The 22052-nt window shown below is 41.5% G+C and overlaps 1 protein-coding gene across 4 annotated transcripts in view; it reads left to right on the top strand.

Annotated features, from left to right (window-relative positions):
* Positions 1 to 21269, top strand: part of CCNT1 (cyclin T1) — an 84979-nt gene extending 63710 nt beyond the window's left edge. For 3 of the 4 annotated variants that reach the window (XM_063952748.1, XM_063952749.1, XM_063952750.1), the window contains 2 exons: positions 2110 to 2180; positions 10278 to 21269. In XM_063952748.1, the coding sequence (XP_063808818.1) occupies positions 2110 to 2180; positions 10278 to 11438 (1232 nt within the window). In that variant the 3' untranslated portion in view covers positions 11439 to 21269. The remainder of the gene's footprint in view (positions 1 to 2109; positions 2181 to 10277) is intronic. The other variant, XR_010213146.1, reaches the window with a different exon arrangement.
* The last annotated feature ends 783 nt before the right edge of the window (positions 21270 to 22052 follow it).

Below are 22052 nucleotides of genomic sequence, written 5' to 3' on the forward strand. Positions count from 1 at the left end.
GATGTACTGCCCTGCATTTATAAAATTAAAGTTATGCGAATATAAGTGTGATACCTCGCGGCCACCAACATTACAGATTTCTCCTCACACCCCATAGAGGTGCACAGGAAAATCTGGTTTGGGAAACCATAAGCAGCCACACATCACTGCTAAATGAATACCCCAATTACTAATTTCAGAATGTGTGTGAGGGTGTAAAACTCTCTTGGCCATTGGAGTCTGCAGAATATAACCTTCTAGGACCAGATGTTGGCAAAATAACTTTTATGTCTGTGCAGTTTCCACAAACAAACTGCACCATAACAAACTTCTTTCTTTAGGAAAGACACACTTTTTATGTACAGTATGTAAGGGATACTATCTATTTGGTATTCAAAATGCAGTTGATAGCTTTGTTAGAAGAAGTTATTTTTGTGTTAATAATGTCGCTTCTGACAATTACTTTTGTGCTATGCGAAAATGATGATGTTAAAAACTGCATCTTGTGCAATCAATTTGCACCTTACACTGAGCCATTAAAGAGAGCATGTCACACTTTGCGAGTAACATGAGTGCTTTGTCTGGTGGGAGGAGAGTATAGATAGCATATGCATTATGCAAATGCAGGGACATGATTTGAGAGTTGTCCCGTTCTGTGCAGTATACGTGCAGCTATGACGTAAGAATTCCAACTTGAGAATGATGTTCTATATGTATTATGTATGGTACTATCTGCATTACTAGTTAATAGTGAAGAGTACCAATGGGGAATAAAATGACTTTGGCTCTTTGTCAAATGAAAGTTAAAAAAAAAATCTCTTTATTGTCAAAAACAGAAAAACATAGTACAGTGTTACAGGAGAAAGGGTATTGGAAACTAGTGGGAGTACAACAGTCACTGATCAGTATAAGTAGTTATAGTATATACAGGAGAGCACATTGAACTTGTTAAAGAATGATTGGGTGAAGTGGGGGAGTGACCCATATTGAGACAATGGGAAGGGTATAAAGGTTAGGATGGTGTGGCAGAGGTGAAGTTAAGGAAGGAAGGGGGGGGGGGTTGGGGAAGCGATGTGGAATGAGGAGCGAGTATCGACAAGGCAAGAACAAGGTAGGGGAGTAAACTGACTGGTCAACATAGGCAGGGACACCCCATGTAATGCACTCCACGGGATCTAGACGGCGTGAAATTTATTGATACTGTTGTTCAGGAGCCCCGCAGTATACGCCATTCGAGACACGAACCACACACGATTCACCACCTCTTGGTTGGGGGTGTTACGTGAGTGATTTAACACCTTATTGTGCAAGTAGTGTAGAGAATCTGTTTAGCAGTATGTTTGGTGATATGGCGAGGTGGAAGACAGAGCAATAGATGTGTAGGGTCAAGAGATAGCGAGTGGCCCGTAGTGTGTGTTATGTGGGATTTAACCATGGTCAGGAAGGGGTTAAGGGTGGGGCACGACCACCAGATGTGTAAAATTAAATTAAAAAAAGCCGGATTGGCCACAATGCAACAAGCAAAGAGGAGAATCATTAGGGCACATTTTGTATAAATGTTCTTGAACCAGATAACATCTTGTGAGCATTTTATAACAGTTTTCCATGATGGGGACCCTGATAAGAGGATTTGAGAGTGTTGGAGCGTATCATGACCCAAGTCTTCAGGCCTAGCTTGTTACCAAGATGAAGTTCCCAGTCCTGTTCATGGGGCGAGATGGGGGCAGAGTCTGGAGGATGATAAAGACGGGAAATGGCACCTATGTCTATAGCATGGTATAAACAGTAACACTCAATGGATGACAGTTTTCAAATGGGGGAAGTCGGGAAGACGGAGTGAATAAAGTGACGCACGAGCTAAACTTTTCAATTTCCACAACTTAGAGTAAGACAAAGGCTCTTTGTTTACATAACCTTGTCTTTAGCACCAATAAAATATAGGAGCAGCCAAAAAACTGACCTGATGCTAAGTAAATTAACTACAGAGCTGATTATTTAAAGATCATGCCTAGAAAAGTAGAGCACATATCGTTCTTATCCCTATTGGTAGATGATTTGCTATTTACAGTTATGAGAGTTTGCATTTCAGCCTTATATGCCTTGATTTAATAATATACGTTTTCTTTGCAGAACTGACACATGAGTTTCTTCAAATCCTAGAGAAAACTCCCAATCGTTTGAAGGGCATAAGGAACTGGAGAGTAAGCCAACTAAGTTATATGTTTATTATAATCATTTGTTGAGCACAATGGATAATATGATAAAGTGCTCTCTTACCTTTATTTGCATTATCTGCACTAATGGGCAAATGTACCAATTCAGTATGCATTTTGGAAATCGTGTGTTTTATATTACACTTATATTTTCTCTATCGTCCTAGTGGATGCTGGGGTTCCTGAAAGGACCATGGGGAATAGCGGCTCCGCAGGAGACAGGGCACAAAAGTAAAGCTTTCCGATCAGGTGGTGTGCACTGGCTCCTCCCCCTATGACCCTCCTCCAAGCCAGTTAGATTTTTGTGCCCGGCCGAGAAGGGTGCAATCTAGGTGGCTCTCCTAAAGAGCTGCTTAGAAAAGTTTAGCTTAGGTTTTTTATTTTACAGTGAGTCCTGCTGGCAACAGGATCACTGCAACGAGGGACTTAGGGGAGAAGAAGTGAACTCACCTGCGTGCAGGATGGATTGGCTTCTTGGCTACTGGACATCAGCTCCAGAGGGACGATCACAGGTACAGCCTGGATGGTCACCGGAGCCTCGCCGCCGGCCCCCTTGCAGATGCTGAAACATGAAGAGGTCCAGAATCGGCGGCAGAAGACTCCTCAGTCTTCTAAAGGTAGCGCACAGCACTGCAGCTGTGCGCCATTTTCCTCTCAGCACACTTCACACGGCAGTCACTGAGGGTGCAGGGCGCTGGGAGGGGAGCGCCCTGGGAGGCAAATGAAAACCTATTTGGCTAAAAAATACCTCACATATAGCCTCCGGGGCTATATGGAGATATTTAACCCCTGCCAGAATACACTAAAGAGCGGGAGACGAGCCCGCCGGAAAAGGTGCGGGGCCTATCTCCTCAGCACACAGCGCCATTTTCCTTACACAGCTCCGCTGGTCAGGACGGCTCCCAGGTCTCTCCCCTGCACTGCACTACAGAAACAGGGTAAAACAAGAGAGGGGGGGCAAAATAGTGGCAAAAATTATATTATAAAAGCAGCTATACAGGGAGCACTTATTATAAGGCTATCCCTGTCATATATAGCGCTTTTGGTGTGTGCTGGCAAACTCTCCCTCTGTCTCCCCAAAGGGCTAGTGGGGTCCTGTCTTCGTTAAGAGCATTCCCTGTGTGTCTGCTGTGTGTCGGTACGTGTGTGTCGACATGTATGAGGACGATATTGGTGTGGAGGCGGAGCAATTGCCAAATATGGGGATGTCACCTCCTAGGGGGTCGACACCAGAATGGATGCCTTTATTTATGGAATTACGGGATAGTGTCAACACGCTAAAGCAGTCGTTTGACGACATGAGACGGCCGGACAATCAGTTAGTGCCTGTCCAGGCGCCTCAAACACCGTCAGGGGCTGTAAAACGCCCTTTGCCTCAGTCGGTCGACACAGACCCAGACACAGGCACTGATTCCAGTGGCGACGGTGACGAATCAACCATATTTTCCAGTAGGGCCACACGTTATATGATTTTGGCAATGAAGGAGGCGTTACATTTAGCTGATACTACAGGTACCACTAAACAGGGTATTATGTGGGGTGTGAAAAAACTACCTATAGTTTTTCCTGAATCAGAAGAACTAAATGATGTATGTGATGAAGCGTGGGTTGCCCCCGATAAAAAGATGCTAATTTCAAAGAAGTTATTAGCTTTATACCCTTTCCCGTCAGAGGTTAGGGCGCGCTGGGAAACACCTCCTAGGGTGGATAAGGCGCTCACACGCTTATCTAAACAAGTGGCGTTACCCTCTCCTGAGACGGCCGCACTTAAAGATCCAACAGATAGGAGGATGGAAAATATCCAAAAAAGTATATACACACATACAGGTGTTATACTACGACCAGCTATAGCGTCAGCCTGGATGTGCAGTGCTGGAGTAGTTTGGTCAGAGTCCCTGATTGAAAATATTGATACCCTGGATAGGGACAATGTTTTACTGTCTTTAGAGCAAATAAAGGATGCATTTCTTTATATGCGTGATGCACAGAGGGATATCTGCACACTGGCATCACGGGTAAGTGCTATGTCCATTTCGGCCAGAAGAAGTTTATGGACGCGACAGTGGTCAGGCGATGCGGACTCAAAACGGCATATGGAAGTTTTGCCGTATAAAGGGGAGGAGTTATTTGGAGTCGGTCTATCAGATTTGGTGGCCACGGCTACAGCCGGGAAATCCACCTTTTTACCTCAAGCTACTCTCCAACAGAAAAAGACACCGACTTTTCAACCGCAGCCCTTTCGTTCCTTTAAAAACAAGAGAGCAAAGGGATATTCATATCTGCCACGAGGCAGAGGAAGGGGGAAGAGACACCAACAGGCAGCTCCTTCCCAGGAACAGAAGCCCTCCCCCGCTTCTACAAAAGCCTCAGCATGACGCTGGGGCTTCTCAAGCGGACTCGGGGGCGGTGGGCGGTCGTCTCAAGAATTTCAGCGCGCAGTGGGCTCACTCGCAGGTAGATCCCTGGATCCTGCAGATAATATCTCAGGGGTACAGGTTGGAACTAGAGACAGATCCGCCTCGCCGTTTCCTGAAGTCTGCTTTACCAACGTCCCCCTCCGAAAGGGAGACGGTTTTGGAAGCCATTCACAAGCTGTACTCTCAGCAGGTGATAGTCAAGGTACCTCTTCTACAACAGGGAAAGGGGTATTATTCCACTCTATTTGTGGTACCGAAGCCGGACGGCTCGGTAAGACCTATTCTAAATCTGAAGTCCTTGAACCTGTACATAAAGAAGTTCAAGTTCAAAATGGAGTCACTCAGAGCAGTGATAGCGAACCTGGAAGAAGGGGACTTTATGGTGTCCTTGGACATCAAGGATGCGTACCTCCACGTTCCAATTTACCCCTCACACCAGGGGTACCTCAGGTTCGTTGTACAAAACTGTCACTATCAGTTTCAGACGCTGCCGTTCGGATTGTCCACGGCACCTCGGGTCTTTACAAAGGTAATGGCCGAGATGATGATTCTTCTTCGAAGAAAAGGCGTATTAATTATCCCATACTTGGACGATCTCCTAATAAGGGCAAGGTCCAGAGAACAGCTAGAGAGGGGATTAGCACTGTCTCAAGAAGTGCTAAAACAGCACGGCTGGATTCTGAATATTCCAAAATCCCAGTTAATGCCGACAACTCGTCTGCTGTTCCTAGGGATGGTTCTGGACACGGTTCAGAAAAAGGTTTTTCTCCCGGAGGAAAAAGCCAAGGAGTTGTCCGAGCTTGTCAGGAACCTCCTAAAACCAGGAAAGGTGTCTGTACATCAATGCACAAGAGTCCTGGGAAAAATGGTGGCTTCTTACGAAGCAATTCCATTCGGCAGATTCCATGCACGAATTTTCCAGAGGGATCTGTTAGACAAATGGTCAGGGTCGCATCTTCAGATGCACCAGCGGATAACCCTGTCTCCAAGGACAAGGGTATCTCTTCTGTGGTGGTTGCAGAGTGCTCATCTATTGGAGGGCCGCAGATTCGGCATACAGGATTGGATCCTGGTGACCACGGACGCCAGCCTGAGAGGCTGGGGAGCAGTCACACAAGGAAGAAACTTCCAGGGAGTGTGGACGAGCCTGGAAACGTCTCTTCACATAAACATTCTGGAACTAAGAGCAATCTACAATGCTCTAAGCCAGGCAGAACCTCTGCTTCAAGGAAAACCGGTGTTGATCCAGTCGGACAACATCACGGCAGTCGCCCATGTAAACAGACAGGGCGGCACAAGAAGCAGGAGTGCAATGGCAGAAGCTGCAAGGATTCTTCGCTGGGCAGAGAATCATGTGATAGCACTGTCAGCAGTGTTCATCCCGGGAGTGGACAACTGGGAAGCAGACTTCCTCAGCAGACACGACCTTCACCCGGGAGAGTGGGGACTTCATCCGGAAGTCTTCCACATGCTGGTAACCCGTTGGGAAAGACCAATGGTGGACATGATGGCGTCTCGCCTCAACAAAAAACTGGACAGGTATTGCGCCAGGTCAAGAGATCCGCAGGCAATAGCTGTGGACGCGCTGGTAACGCCTTGGGTGTACCAGTCGGTGTATGTGTTTCCTCCTCTGCCTCTCATACCAAAAGTATTGAGAATTATACGGCAAAGAGGCGTAAGAACGATACTAGTGGTTCCGGATTGGCCAAGAAGGACTTGGTACCCGGAACTTCAAGAGATGATCACGGAAGATCCGTGGCCTCTACCTCTAAGGAGGGACTTGCTTCAGCAGGGTCCCTGTCTGTTTCAAGACTTACCGCGGCTGCGTTTGACGGCATGGCGGTTGAACGCCGGATCCTAAAGGAAAAAGGCATGCCGGAAGAAGTCATTCCTACTTTGATTAAAGCAAGGAAGGAAGTAACCGTGCAACACTATCACCGCATTTGGCGAAGATATGTTGCGTGGTGCGAGGATCGGAGTGCTCCGACGGAGGAATTTCAACTGGGTCGATTCCTACATTTCCTGCAATCAGGATTGTCTATGGGTCTCAAATTGGGATCTATTAAGGTTCAAATTTCGGCCCTGTCGATTTTCTTTCAAAAAGAATTGGCTTCAGTTCCTGAAGTCCAGACTTTTGTTAAGGGAGTGCTGCATATACAGCCTCCTGTGGTGCCTCCAGTGGCACCGTGGGATCTCAATGTGGTTTTGGAATTTCTAAAATCTCATTGGTTTGAACCACTAAAAAAGGTGGATTTAAAATATCTCACATGGAAAGTGACCATGTTACTAGCCCTGGCTTCGGCCAGGAGAGTGTCAGAACTGGCAGCTTTATCTTACAAAAGCCCATATCTGATTTTCCATTCGGACAGGGCAGAACTGCGGACTCGTCCGCATTTTCTCCCTAAGGTGGTGTCAGCATTTCATCTGAACCAGCCTATTGTAGTACCTGCGGCTACAAGTGACTTGGAGGACTCCAAGTTACTGGACGTTGTCAGAGCATTAAAAATATATATTGCAAGGACAGCTGGAGTCAGAAAATCTGACTCGTTGTTTATATTGTATGCACCCAACAAGATGGGTGCTCCTGCGTCTAAGCAGACGATTGCTCGTTGGATCTGTAGCACAATCCAACTTGCACATTCTGTGGCAGGCCTGCCACAGCCTAAATCTGTAAAGGCCCACTCCACAAGGAAGGTGGGCTCATCTTGGGCGGCTGCCCGAGGGGTCTCGGCATTACAACTTTGCCGAGCAGCTACGTGGTCAGGGGAGAACACGTTTGTAAAATTTTACAAATTTGATACTCTGGCTAAGGAGGACCTGGAGTTCTCTCATTCGGTGCTGCAGAGTCATCCGCACTCTCCCGCCCGTTTGGGAGCTTTGGTATAATCCCCATGGTCCTTTCAGGAACCCCAGCATCCACTAGGACGATAGAGAAAATAAGAATTTACTTACCGATAATTCTATTTCTCGGAGTCCGTAGTGGATGCTGGGCGCCCATCCCAAGTGCGGATTATCTGCAATAATTGTACATAGTTATTGTTAACTAATTCGGGTTATTGTTTAGGAAGCCATCTTTCAGAGGCTCCTCTGTTATCATACTGTTAACTGGGTTTGATCACAAGTTGTACGGTGTGATTGGTGTGGCTGGTATGAGTCTTACCCGGGATTCAAAATTCCTCCCTTATTGTGTACGCTCGTCCGGGCACAGTACCTAACTGGCTTGGAGGAGGGTCATAGGGGGAGGAGCCAGTGCACACCACCTGATCGGAAAGCTTTACTTTTGTGCCCTGTCTCCTGCGGAGCCGCTATTCCCCATGGTCCTTTCAGGAACCCCAGCATCCACTACGGACTCCGAGAAATAGAATTATCGGTAAGTAAATTCTTATTATTTAATCGTACACCTTTTTCGCCCAAATATGGGAGTTAATTCCAAGTTGATCGCAGCAGGAAATTTTTTAGCAGTTGGGCAAAACCATGTGCACTGCAGGGGGGGCAGATATAACATTTGCAGAGAGAGTTAGATTTGAGTGGGTTATTTTGTTTCTGTGCAGGGTAAATACTGGCTGCTTTATTTTTACACTGCAATTTAGATTGCAGATTGAACACACCCCACCCAAATCTATCTCTCTCTGCACATGTTATATCTGCCTCTCCTGCAGTGCACATGGTTTTGCCCAACTGCTAACAAAGTTCCTGCTGCGATCAACTCAGAATTACCCCCATTGTTTATTCTCCTGAAAGGTACGTCTACTTTCAGAAGCATATATATTGTAATAAAACTCTCTGTTAGTGTTACTCTGTATATTTTGTCATAGTGTCTAGAATAGTAATCTTAAAATACAAATGCAAAATAAACACAACAATGATGCAGAGTGCAAATAGCCACCAATAACTTTGGAAAGCAAATATAAAATAAAATAAAATACAATAATTCTTACAAAAGAAAAGAAAAAGGTGAATGCTGAGAAAAAGTGGCACAAAAACAAAGGCATTTTTATTAATAAAACCCCATGGTATAGGAAATTAGTGATAATTAACCAGAATGCCATTAGGTCCTCACAATAGCATCCAGATCATTTGGCACATCACTCACTATGTTGTGAAACCACAGTAACCATATTTTTTGTATTTAGCTGGATAGCCGCCTGTTCTCATTTAACATTGTGCTTCCAAAATGAACGTTTGGGAGGCATATGAATTTCCACATAAGCACAGTAAAGCAAAGAAAAAAATCTCCTGAGGCGAATCACTCTAACAGATGCTTGTCTAACTAAACAGACAACAATTACTTATTGCTACATAACCCTACCCTGATATCTGTTTCACTGGAACCTAACGCTTTCATTGAAAGCTGATTCCACTGAGCCCAGGAGAGCACCTTCTGGTTGGGGTATGGGACATAATGATACATCTGGTTAAAAAAACCAATGCAGTTTGTGCAGAGGTATATTAATAATAATCATAGGAGTCAGGTATGTTCAGAGGGCGGCATCCCAATCCTCCATTGCACACCTTCCTTACTGACCGTGGCCCGTCATGCCAGGGGATGAGATGTTAACTCTGGGGTCAGTATCCAGTGATTTCCAATGGAGGAAGGTGACTCCTAGCAGCGCTGTATGAAAGTGTAAGCCTCTCTAGCCTTGTTCGATGGTGGTAGTGGGAGTCTCCCTTCTTGCAGCAGCCCTGATACTCACTTTCCCTTCTGTGTGGCCAGTAATTGTGTTGGAGTCTGACCACTGTGTCATACAAAGGCAGAATTAACAGTGGTAATTATTGTCGCAGTGCTGGTGATCCACTCTGGAGGGTGACCAGTAGCGGTTTCTGTGCTGGGTGCCGGGTACAGGTCAGCTGACATAATTCTCACTGCCTAAAGCAATAGAGCACAAAGAGACTGTTGAAATGTATATGTCAAATTAATTAAAAACTTCTAATGCCTAATTTTGTAATTTAGGGGGATTTCCATGGGGTTCTGAGCAAAACTCCAACATTTTTAGCTCAAAAAATCGATTTTGCACTACTTAACACCAGCTCTGAGCTGGTGAAGAGAAATCCGCGATAAGCCCTATCGAAACTTATCGCGAAACCACGATTTTGTGGCCAAATAGGATACCGCCCTATGTGTTTGTACATGTGTGTATGTGTGTGTTCCTGTGTATGTGTGAGGCAGACAAATTTTCAAATTTGTTCACTTCAAAAAGTACCTTTTTCTTTCATCCACACTGGCAGGCATACTGTAGCTAACCTTGGTATGTAGAGGGGGCTGTTGCAGGAGAAGACATTCAGAACCAGCAAATCCATTGCAGTGTCTAAAATAGCATTTGGTCATCCAACCATTAAAACACTATGGGGGGTATTTATCAAAGCTCAGAGAGAGAAAATTGTGAGAGATAAAGTACCAACCAATCAGCTTTTGCCCTAACATTTTACAGGCTGTGTATGAAAATTGGCAGTTAAGAGCTGATTGGTTGGTGCTTTGTCTCTCACAATTTTATCTCTCTACAAGCCTTGATAATTACCCCTCTTTGAGCGTCAGTGACCTCATTTGTTCATGTTTCTGAAATAAAATTGTTTACAGCTTCACGAAAAAATTAACTAGGTAATTATTAAATGTATTCTTACGTTGTTTCATGTTACTTGTAGTTTTCAATAATCCTTTTCTGTTATGCAGATCAATCAGGCAAACCAAAAACCCAAAGAGGATGGCTGTGAAGATGAGGATGGTAATGACAGCCTCTCTGAGCAGACAATACTACGAATGCTTTCCCGCAGTGGTGTGATGAGCAACTCCCCCTTTTCTGATTCTTCTTCGCAGTCATTCTCCGTATCAAACCTGGATTCTGGAATATATGGAGGATCATGGGGCGCTCCACTAAATAACCAGCTTGAGCAAAATAGGACTAGTGAGCACAATGCATGCATAGACCAGTCTCAGTTACCGGTCAACAAACCAGCACCCATTGCTAAAGTTTCTCTGAAGGAGTATCGTGCAAAACATGCTGAAGAGTTAGCTGCACAGAAACGCCAGCTGGAACATATGGGAGCCAGTCTAAAGGAACAGTATGCATGTGCTGCGCAGAACCTTCTTATTCAGCAGCAGAGAGATCGTGACAGGGAAAGTCACACCTCACCTATCATTCTGAAGATACCTTTGCATGAAGTAAGCCATGAACGGACAGAGAAGTCCACCAGCCTGAAATTGCGTCTCCCTGTGTCCAACAGGGAGAAACCAGAGGAGGGGAAAATCCGCATTAAGGTGCCAAATGAGGAGAGCAGTGGTAGTAGCAGCAGTAAGAGTAGGGACAAGCACAGGAGCGGCTCTTCATCTTCACACCACCATCATCACCACAATAGCCAATCCCACCGGCAACATAATCAGGACACATCTAGCAGCTCAACTAGCAAACGCTCTTCTATTTCTCTAGCAGCAGCTTCTCACAAATCATCAGCACCTTCACGAAAAAGGCCCCCATCAGAAGATATCTCCAGTCACGAACTTCCTCCTCACAAAGTAAGCAGGACTTCTAAACTTCCCTCAGCCAACTTTCCAGTGGCACAGGCACCGCACAGAGCACGGAGCAGTCATGACAAAACAGACAGAGAGCCCTCTGGTGCCAATGGGCACGGTGCATCAAAAGTCATTGATTACCAAGACACTGTAAACATGTTACATTCACTGCTGAGTGCACAGGGAATGCAGCCCATGCAACCCCCACAGTATTTGCATCAGTATGGGGAGTATCGCAGGCCTAGGCCTAGCAGCACAGACAAACCCAGGCCGCCACCCCTACCTGCTGAGCCCCCGCCACCTCTGCCGCCACTCCCCAAATAATTGCTAGCTCTGCAGGTTTACCCTGTAAGACTAGCTTAAAGGAGTTATGTAGCCACTTTCTCAGCACTATTTTACCAGCATATTGTTTTTTCCTGTGCTCTTCCATGTACTTTTTGATCAAGTATATCATGTCTTAGGTTACATTTTAAAATAATGATCTTATTACTTGTCATTTCCATGTTTCTTTAATCTCTATAAACTTCAAAGTATGCCTGTTGTATTTTCTAGATAATGGTCTGCCGGAATCACCGTAGCTTCTTATTTTACGCTTATTTATGTTGTTGACTTTTCTTTGTTGCTGCTCTTCAAACGGGTTATAGGTTGTAAACAAATATGCCTTGGAAGCAGTGTTGACCCAGAGATCAAAATGCTGTGTTATAGAGTTTATCTAAGCGGAAGATTAGAGGTACAGTTTGTCTTGAATTGTTGGCATGTTACAGTATTTGAAGTGTGTCATTTTCTCATCTCAGGATTTATCTGAAGCTCCTCTGCATGCCAGGTGGCGTCACTGTGTATCATGTAGGATGAGTGTTTACATATGCCACTTCCTAAAGAGGTTTCGGAGCATTGTGAAGATAGAGTGCTCTGAATAGATTCTTTGTGTATTTAAGCTAGTTTACCATTGCTGGTCTTAAGTCTCTTTTCTATTCTGCACCGGATTGGTTGGCATATTTGATGATTACTTACATTCAGTGGGGGGGATTTTTTGCACTGTTAATTTCCTTGTATTTTAATGTTCAGTCTATACTGAAGAATTGCTGTAATATTATTGAGGCGTATGGGCCATTTCATGTAAGGCTTATCTGTTATCTTCTGTGTATGTTTTATTGAAAGGGGATATAAGATCAGGTTAGAGAACAATGGAAGAAAATGATACAAACTCAGAAATGACCACTTTTCATAATTGAGGGGTAAATATAGTAGGCTGTGTTTCCATAACAGTTGCTAATGGCTAAATGATCATTTTTCTAGCTCGGTTGGTCCCTCCCCTTCACTACATATAACATTTTCCTGGCAACATCAGTTATTTCTTGACTTACTAAACAGTGAGATATTAGTTCCATAAAAGAATTTCTGGTAATGGTAGATTCTCAAAAAGATCACTTCATCATTCTGCTGTTTTCATAACAGAGCATCAGAGCTAATGGATTAATATACTTAATAACTAAAATATGATAGAATACAGTGTTAATTGTTAACCATGTTTTCCATTGTTGATTTATTAAGTAAATGTTAATGATATTATCCATACTGCTATCCCCGTTCAGTTATAGCCACCCCTACTGCTCTTGGACAGTGTTGAAACTGATACATATGCTGTATCTATATGACCTTAAGTTAAAATGTTATTACACAGTGTCTCAGTTGCACTGTGGAATCACTGGTAATGCAATCTGATTTCCCTAAATGAACAGAGGCAGCATGTTAGTCCAGCTGAAGGTGGGTACACACAGCGATATGACCGACATGTCGACTACATCACTCAGTGTGTACGCTCAGTTTGCGTGCTCCTGCGGTCGCATGCAATGTCGTCAGGGTTGATGTGCTGTAGCATGTTAATGAAGGATGGAACATGATCGTTCCGTCATTCATTAAAGTCACCCCAGTGTGCACGGGCAATCTGGGCTGACGGGGATTCGTTCCGATGTCCGAATGACTCCCCGTCGCTCCAGTGTTGTACCCAGCTTTAGTCTTGTGATATTATGACATGAAATGTCCATCCTCATTCTAAAAGTACATGCTTTGCTGCTTTTGTTAGTATGCAATGGCTACTTGTACTTCATCATTTCAACTCTTCTTACATTGAAATTTCACATTATTTTTTTTATCTGCACGTACGGACAAAATCAATGTGAAATCTGCCAAATGTTATGGGTAATGGAACCCAAGACACAAACAGCTTTATAGTTGACCTCCCTTATGTAAGGCTGTTCATTTCTGCGTAAAATTTTAAAAAAGGTGGGTACCAGACACACTACACCAGAGATTGTAAGGGGCTCATTCACCATGAAATATTTGCAAATATTCAGTATCACCCCCATGTATGAAGTATGGATCGCAGAAGATCAGCCCCCCTCCATTTTCAACAGCAGCTGCAGATACAGTGCAAGGCATTCCTGAGCTTGGCCCCCGCAACTAAGGCCATTTGAAGATGGCATTAACCCGTCAAAGCCTATAGGCTACAAGTCGTAAACTTAGCGTGCAGAAGGTTCCTCTGAAACCCTCCCCGTAAATCAGTGGCACACATGCTTGGCCAGTGGACCATTCATGAGTCCCTCAACCACTCTGAGCACATCGCAGGGTCGAGGTCCTTATGGAACCCCTTTCCTTGTGGGTGTTTAGTGTTACATCCCGGTGGAATAATAGCATACTGCAGTGTGATTCTGTGCGCTAATATCATGCCCAGATCATGTTGCGAATGCGATTATTGATAAATGGGCCCCTATCAGTCTAAAGAACTTAAATGCTTTAATCACATGACAAATGATCCTCTCAATTTAAGTGATTGAAGTTGGAGTTATCCAGTAAGTATAAACACCAGTTATTTTAAATGTTATTTCACTCAGTAATACATCTTCTTACATAGTAATATGCTAGACTGGCTTTACTTGAACGCTGTTCATTTGCTGTCATTTATCATTCTGTTGTGTGATTCCTGTATAAGGAACATAAATGAATCCATCAGTTGCTAATAGCGCTTAGTGTGAAGGTCTTCCTTGTGCAGATTTTTTTTTATTGCCAGAATACTGTATTGTCCTATTCCTGCAATGCCACTTCATTATTCTCAGTGGGATAATAAGGTTGGAGATTAGGGTTTATTTCCCATTTGCCTTGGGATAATGAAACTATTGTTAAACTACAGTCCAGGTTCTATAAGGAGAAGTATTCCTAAACATAGACACAAGCCTTAATACACTACCTAAAAAGAATCAGATTTGACCCTTTGTTGCTGAATGTTGTGTGGTTACATAACACCAGCCTTTAGAGAGGAGATACTGTTGTCTGCTGTACCTGATAATTAGAGATCACTCTTCATAAACCGTTTAGGGTTATGTACCATATATTGAATTAATTACATTTTTATAATCTTGGCCCTGTATCATCCAAGACACTCAACATGGATACGTAAATGCTATGTATATGGGAAAGTATATTTGGCCTAGGCGAAAGCATCATATTCTGAATTTGTTTTGCTTGAGAAAGAGCATTAGCAGTGTACATTTTGGGAGCAAATATGTTTTTACACTGTGCCTCTGACCCAGGATATTGGCTGGGCAACTCAGGTCCTTGCTTGGTGTGAAAGGGACTACCTGGGCTTGGTGCCCCCAGAATTCATGGGACTGATCCGGTTAGTCTTCATTGGGAAAGCCAACATGGATCATGCTAAAGGTATGCAGAGCCGGATTCAGCCTGGAGTGTGAACTTGGTTTCAAGCAGCTGGACACGGTTTTAAACTGTGTTCAAAAATCCAGGTTGGAGCCAGGTTATTGGCGTGAAAGGGGTATTACTTTAGCTTTTTTGATTAGTAGAATAGCTCTTTCTAAACATAACCTTTTGGTTATTAAAGTGTACTGCATACAGCCTACAGTTGTACCACTGCATATTCCCTAGGTTGTGTACAGAGGGGTAGGACATCAAATTCTTCATTGAGGAAACCGGTACTGAGTGAAGAGAGATGCAGATGTTTAAACAGATTGTGTAAGGGGCAGCAAGGAAGAAACATACACCATTCCATATACTCGCCATCAAGAGTAAAAAAAACACATTTTATATCTATATATATATCTATATCTATATATATATATATATATATATATATGTGGTTTCTTTTTTTTCTTTCTTTTTTTCATTTTGCACCAAAAGCCCATTACATAGGACTATCCTTGACATTTTAGTTTTATTGTAACTTGATCATAAATTTCAGCCACCAATAATAAATATATATATATATTATATCCCTTCTAGAAGAGATACTCATTATAATTATAATTTTGCTTACATTTTGTTAAGTTCTTTTATTTATTTTTCCTTTCTGAGCAACAATTCAATATGGAAAATTTTGAAAGAAATATATGTTTATGGATAATGAGATTGGTATATCAATAGCGGGAGAACTATATTTCTTAGTAAATATAGTTAACATGTCTATGCAACGTTAGAGTGATAATTGTAGTTAGGTGGCTGCTTGATCTCCTGGCATCTCCTTAAATAACATAAAAAGAGGTCAATCCAACTACCTGCGAGCACATCAAATGTGCGAGTTACCGCGGCAACAGCCACACTTTATGGCAGCCTGAACTTACCCAAAACTGCTCACCGCCCCATAGAGCTGCAAGCAGTTTTGCGTGAATTCGGGCTGAGATTGGACAATGAGATGCAGTACCATTGCCTGCGTTTTAGCGCCATGGCAATGGCTTCTCGCACCCTTTGTGGGTTATTGGATTGACCCCATAATTAGTTATACTGTACCTACTAAGACATGAACACCAAGATGTTTGCTATTGACATCTGTAAACTGTCTTTTAACATCACAAAATCAGTGTGATGCCCAGGAATGACCATTATTGGGTATGCATGAGAATCCGTCCAACAAATAATTGCTGTCGTTCTGTATGTGTGCTGCACTAATAGAGTTTTAAGTGAATTGGCCACTTGGTTTGAGCGATGTATGACCAGATTTACCCAGTTTGCTCACTCATAATAGTGATCAAACTGAGAATGGATCTTGTTACTTACAGGAAGGAAGGGATCAGCCTATGTGTGACCAGCATTCTGAATAACTATAATATTTTACAGTTTGTGTACAATAGGATTTTTTTTCTTAATTGGTCAATGTTATTTTCACATAAAAAATAAAATACTTATTTGGTAGTTTCCTTTAAAAAGTTTAGACATGAGTCATTCATATATGGTACAAAGGGTAAATTAATGTATGATGGGATATACAGTATGTATAGATTCCAAATTTCCTACTTATTGACATCTACTAGCATCTTGTGTCTGCTCATGTTCTAAGCTATGGCAGGAATGGCTGTAAAGGGTTCAAGAGTAAAAGGTGTATGTAATAGTAATTCTAAAACCCGCGCTCAACATATTAATAGGCAGGATTTTAGAATGCACAGAAATCATTCATGCTGGAGTAGACTGATAATTGAAGATCTTCACACGTCAGTAATTCATACAGTTTACCTGTGTAAAACTGATTATTTGCTGCACAAAGTCATGTCAAGATTCGCTTGACAAATCAATTGCAATAGGCAGTGGTTTTGGTGTGCATTCAAGTTAGATTTACTGTGGCATAACATACACAAAGAGTGTCTGCTTTGTTTTTCAGTAGGGATGCGCTAAATGAATTTATTTATCTTTTTAGGATTCAGACAAATACACAATTGCTTTACAAAAGAGTCTGCTTTATTGCAAATGAATTTGCATGTTACAGGGAAACAGAAGTCTAATGCTGGTCCGACAATCATTTTATCTGACAAGCTGAAACCAGCAGATATTGTGGTCACACACTGAGATATTTCACAGTATATGGCAACGATATCTGCATTCCTTCACAGGGGAGGAACGGTCTCCTTGGCCCTCTTCTTGTGAAGGAACAGCGGAAATGTTGGGACGTCGGCCACTGCAGCTCAAACACTGCCAGATGTGGCAGACTAGTCATTGAATCTTTCAGGCATATTGGACGATTTCAGCATGTCTGACAGACCGATAATTAGTGGTTGGTCATGGCAAAACACTGTACAATTATCTCGGCAATCCGCTGTCGGATCTGCCAGATAATTGTGTAGTGTATCTCCAGCATAACTGATATCAGGGTTCCGATGCTCTTGTCCAATTTCATAACATTCTAGCAGAACCTGAAACTTGCTTAAAATTTTTAAGGATTTAGCGCATCCCTAGTGTTTCTTGTATTTTCCCATGAATGGAAAAGAGAAACCTTACCTTACTAACATGGATATTATATAGTCTCTGCCTACTAAATTACAGGATGAATATGTTCAAAAAGCAGCCTGTGATCTGCCATTCAGCATTGCAATGTTTTCCCTTTTTCGGGTGTTACGAATTGGAATTACTAATTGATCTATTACAATTTATATTTCTACATAGATCCATAATACTGGTTACATGCACAGTAAACCAAGAAGTAATTCTTTTCTGTTCCCAGAAAACAAGACAAAAGTAATAAAAATAAAATAAAAAAAGATCCAAAAGTGAATAAAATATAAAGAAAATTACCATATAAAAATATGAAAATAAACTTAAAGTATGAAAAAAACTAAAATTTTAACCTGCTGTAATTAAGGATTTGCATACTGATGTTGATTAATAAGTGGTAAGCTTACTAGTATATGAATATTGCTTTTGATTGTTGTGAAAGATTTTTACTGTTTTATTTGTTATATGAAACGAACTTAAAAAAATCAGCAAGAAACATAACTGAACTGTTTTTCTCTAAAGTTACAATCAGTCCCTGCAATAAAATGAATTGACAAGAACTGTGTGAGTTTGGGTATGGAGGTGTTTGAACATAATAGTATTATGTACTTTGGCGTATAGTATTGTGTTCCTACCAATGTCTGCTTTGGAGTCTGAAATGGACCTAAAAACTAAATCTGAAGATCACGTGTATATCATAGCTAAGAAATGCCTAGCCTGTTAGGTATTATTTATTTTTGTAATATATTTCTGAAATATTTTTTTTCCTCTAGTGAAGAAACAAGGGTATGTGGCACTGAGACTCTGGTTGATATTTAGATATGGGCAGGGGAGCATGCTGCAAAGTAAGTTGTATAGGTAGAATAATCAGTAACTGTCATATTGTAATATAATATAGTGGTAGTAATGGAACCTTTGCCTCATTAGGTCTTCTGACCAGGCAAATAATTTCTTTTTTCTTTTCTTTTTATCCTTATGAAGGTAAATATTTTCCAAATACCCTTAATGTGTGTCTGTTTATACCAATTGCTTCCTTTGATGTGTACATTTGTATGAAGTCCTCTCCATGATCTGTAACTTTTAATCAACTTCATAAGTCTTTAAATGTTGGAAAGTTCCCCTTAGTTCTGTTTATAACTTATTTTAAACAGTGAATTTGAGTTTAATTTAACGAGTAGAAGTGCCCATTGAATCTGTCTGTAGTACCCCTTGGTTGGGGTAATGGGCTAAATGTTTAGAAATGCTTTTCTGCAGTATTGTGTATGCCTCTGTTTTTTGACCTGTGGCTTGTTTTGACACATTATTGTGTAGTTATAGAAATTAATTTTTACTCCCAGAAAAGCAGATAAAGCAAAGTAATCAGGCCCGTAACCATGTATTTATGGAAATGTATATGCCACGCCGTAACATTTTATCCCCAATGAATCAGTTAATCAGGAAACTATAAGATGGAAAGTTCTGGATTCAATATGGAGAAAAGTTTTGCTGCTCAGATTGCTAAAGGGAATACTCTCCAAAAAATTATTTTTAGTATCTACCAGGCTGTAAACCATTTTTCATTGACATAATTTGTTAATGTGTAGACAGCAGATCACTCACTCTGGGCCTGATTTAGATTCACATGCAATCTGCTCCATCTGCAATTTTTAATTTTGCATAAGCTCAATAGGCTGAATGAAACGCACTTACACCTCTTTACAGATCTGCGGAGCTATTCACAGTAGCACAGAAGTCAGCCAGGTTCTATTGCTGCTAAATTGTTGTAACTGGGTGTTCGCACTCAGTATATTTTGCCTATTGGCCTATTCAGAGGTAAGTGCACACAAGATCAGGTCAAGATAAAGCTGGTTCGCTCAGATAGTGATGACAACTTCTCACAAGCAGATTTATATTCGGTCAATTTTGAATACAGGTGGAAATCCACAGCTAGTTTCAAGAACAGAATTTAACTACTTTGTGTACGACTCTGAATCAGGCCCTCTGTGATTGGAGGAAGATTAAATGTAGAACTCCACTCCTTTCCATGTGTTGCTGTCTACATAACAAGCAGAGATAATAAGCATTCATACATTTACAACAGACAGTAACAGAATCATCTACATTTCGCAGGTTTTAGTGTTTGGTACAGATTTCTTTAAATAAATGAAACCAATGAAATTTATAGCTGAACGGTGGTGTATTTACAGTATAATGGCACAAATAAGCCTGTATTTCCACTGTGGCACCTTCAAGCAGTGTCACCAGGTAACGGAAATGATTGTACACTCAGGGTGAGGCTTTAGAATGCAACACTGTACAGGTGATGCTTGGGTAGGAATAGGTTATGTATTTTGCATGGACAGGGAAGAATTGCATATTACATGTTTGAGACAAGTTTTTATACATGTGGAGCATTTTTGGTCATTGTTTTTCTTCGAGGGTTTTTTTTTTTTTTTTTTGCTGACTGCTCTTTTTCACAAAAATTTTTTCAAAATAAATGTTCTTATTGCTAATTAGGTCTAATAAATCAATGCTTTGTGGTTGTAAAATAATGATTTGGTTACCAAGGGGAAACTGCAGCTTATTCCCTTGATTGAACCGTTTTATTTTGTATTAAATGCATTTTATGTTTAGAGGAATTGCTTAATGTTATCCTAATCAAGCTATAATAGTTTATGTAGCATTATCAGGTCATATTGCATGGTATGTTGTATTTCTCATCGCCTTTTCAGTCTACAGTAATTTTGTCGATTGGCTAAAAATGTTTCATTGTACAATTTAAAATTTGCTTTATTGGGATGGAGGTACAAAAAAATGTCATTAGTTTTATTGACATTAAGGTACCAACAAAAAAAAAATCCTGCTCAAAATAATCTCAACTGAAACATAATCTTGCCCTGTTAGATTATTGTGCAGAGTGCTACAATTTACCCGTATAATTTATAGTACTTGCCTGTTTTAAACTCTAAAATGTGCTGTCATTGTGGGATGACAGATTTTTAAAGATGGGACTCTCCGTGATCTGTAACCAAGGAAACAAACTGTGGACTGTAATAAGTGTTTCCCTGGTTTTAGATGTGACTGTAGTGGAGTGGTAGTGGTAGATTTATTAAAGCTTCCAAAAATGAAAACGTGTTGCCCATAGCAACCAATCATATTGTGTCTATCATTGCATCCTAGAAAATGGTAGAATCTGGTTGCTATGAGCAACACCACCACTTTTCATTTTTTAGAAGCTTTAGTAAATCTACCCCATAGCCTATCTGTCAAATGGCAGCAAGTAATTAATTGAATTAATTCAAAGCTTTGTAGTTCCGACTTTTGCGCAACATAACAATTGCTAAGTACTATCAGTGTTGAGGAATTCTGCATTTACCCTACTACTTTCTCCTGTAGTTAGAATTTGCTATTAGCTAGAACCTCTGCATCGCCAGAGATGCTAAACCACTTATGTCATGCAGGATAGTGGCTTACGCCTCACAATTGTCACACTGCAGTCATTCAGACCATCTTGCACGTTTACACGTTTTACTAATGAAAACACCCTGAATCTTGGTGAAACATTTATTTTATTTTCTCATCAGACCAAAGAGCAAAATGGTTTTGCTGGGAGTAGGGAAGTGGGGAATGTCTCAGGAACAGAAGTGATATGGTGCTGGTACGGTACAGGGACATTTTGCTCATGGAGAACATTCTCTGCTGTGAGCATCCAGAGCCCAACAATAGTCTCTCCTTTTCTTGTATCTGTGGTGAAAATAACTGACAACAATGACAGCAAGGGCTTACTACTACAGCTTGAATGTTGTAAATTAATTTTATATTCCAGCCAAGAAATGTTTAATATCTTGCTATGAATACATTTCTATCTACCCATCACATTGAATAAATGTTTAAGCAGATATAAGAATGCTTCAGTTCTCACTTGTATTCCTTTCATGTTGCAAATGCATGTTACGGTGTGCAGCTAATCCTCATTATATCACTTTAAACTGAAAGAAATGAAGATGTGTGGATGAGACGTTTGCTGGATTTTCTTGGTGCTAAAGAGTACATGATGCCAGCCTGCCAGTAAAGGCTCAGGAATCCTCATATCTGTACAGCAGGGGTGAGGAACCTGCGGCCCTCCAGCTGTTGTTGAACTACACATCCCAGCATGCCCTGCAACAGTTTCAGCATGACCAAATAGCAAAACTAGCAGGGCATGCTGGTATGTGTAGTTCAGCAACAGCTGGAGGGCCAAGGGTTCCCCACCACTGCTGTACAGTGTTCTGCAGACATTATAGTATCTGTTGTCTTCCCAGTGGCCTATTAATAACATACAAAAAGAATAGAAACAAAAAAGTGTACAAAGTACTCACACGACTAGCCCTTGTAACTGTCACTAAACTAGAGAGAAGTACACATCATGTCTGAGTAAAAGGGAGAATACATTAATGACATGCTTTATAACATTAAAAGACGTTGCCAAAGACAAACCTAATCTGCCTCAAAAAATAATCTAGAATTCACTCTGATTCTCTTCACAAATAATAATAAATTAATCTTATTTAATCATCACATAGCAGAAATGCTGCAATATGTCTGGTCATGTAGCTACAAGGTACCTCGATCATTAAGGGGTATATTCAATAAGAGTCGGGTCCATTCCGACATGCAGTTGACGGAATGGACCCGACAATCCCTATTCAAAGA

Source organism: Pseudophryne corroboree, chromosome 2 (assembly GCF_028390025.1).
Source record: "Pseudophryne corroboree isolate aPseCor3 chromosome 2, aPseCor3.hap2, whole genome shotgun sequence".
Classification (NCBI taxonomy): domain Eukaryota; kingdom Metazoa; phylum Chordata; class Amphibia; order Anura; family Myobatrachidae; genus Pseudophryne; species Pseudophryne corroboree.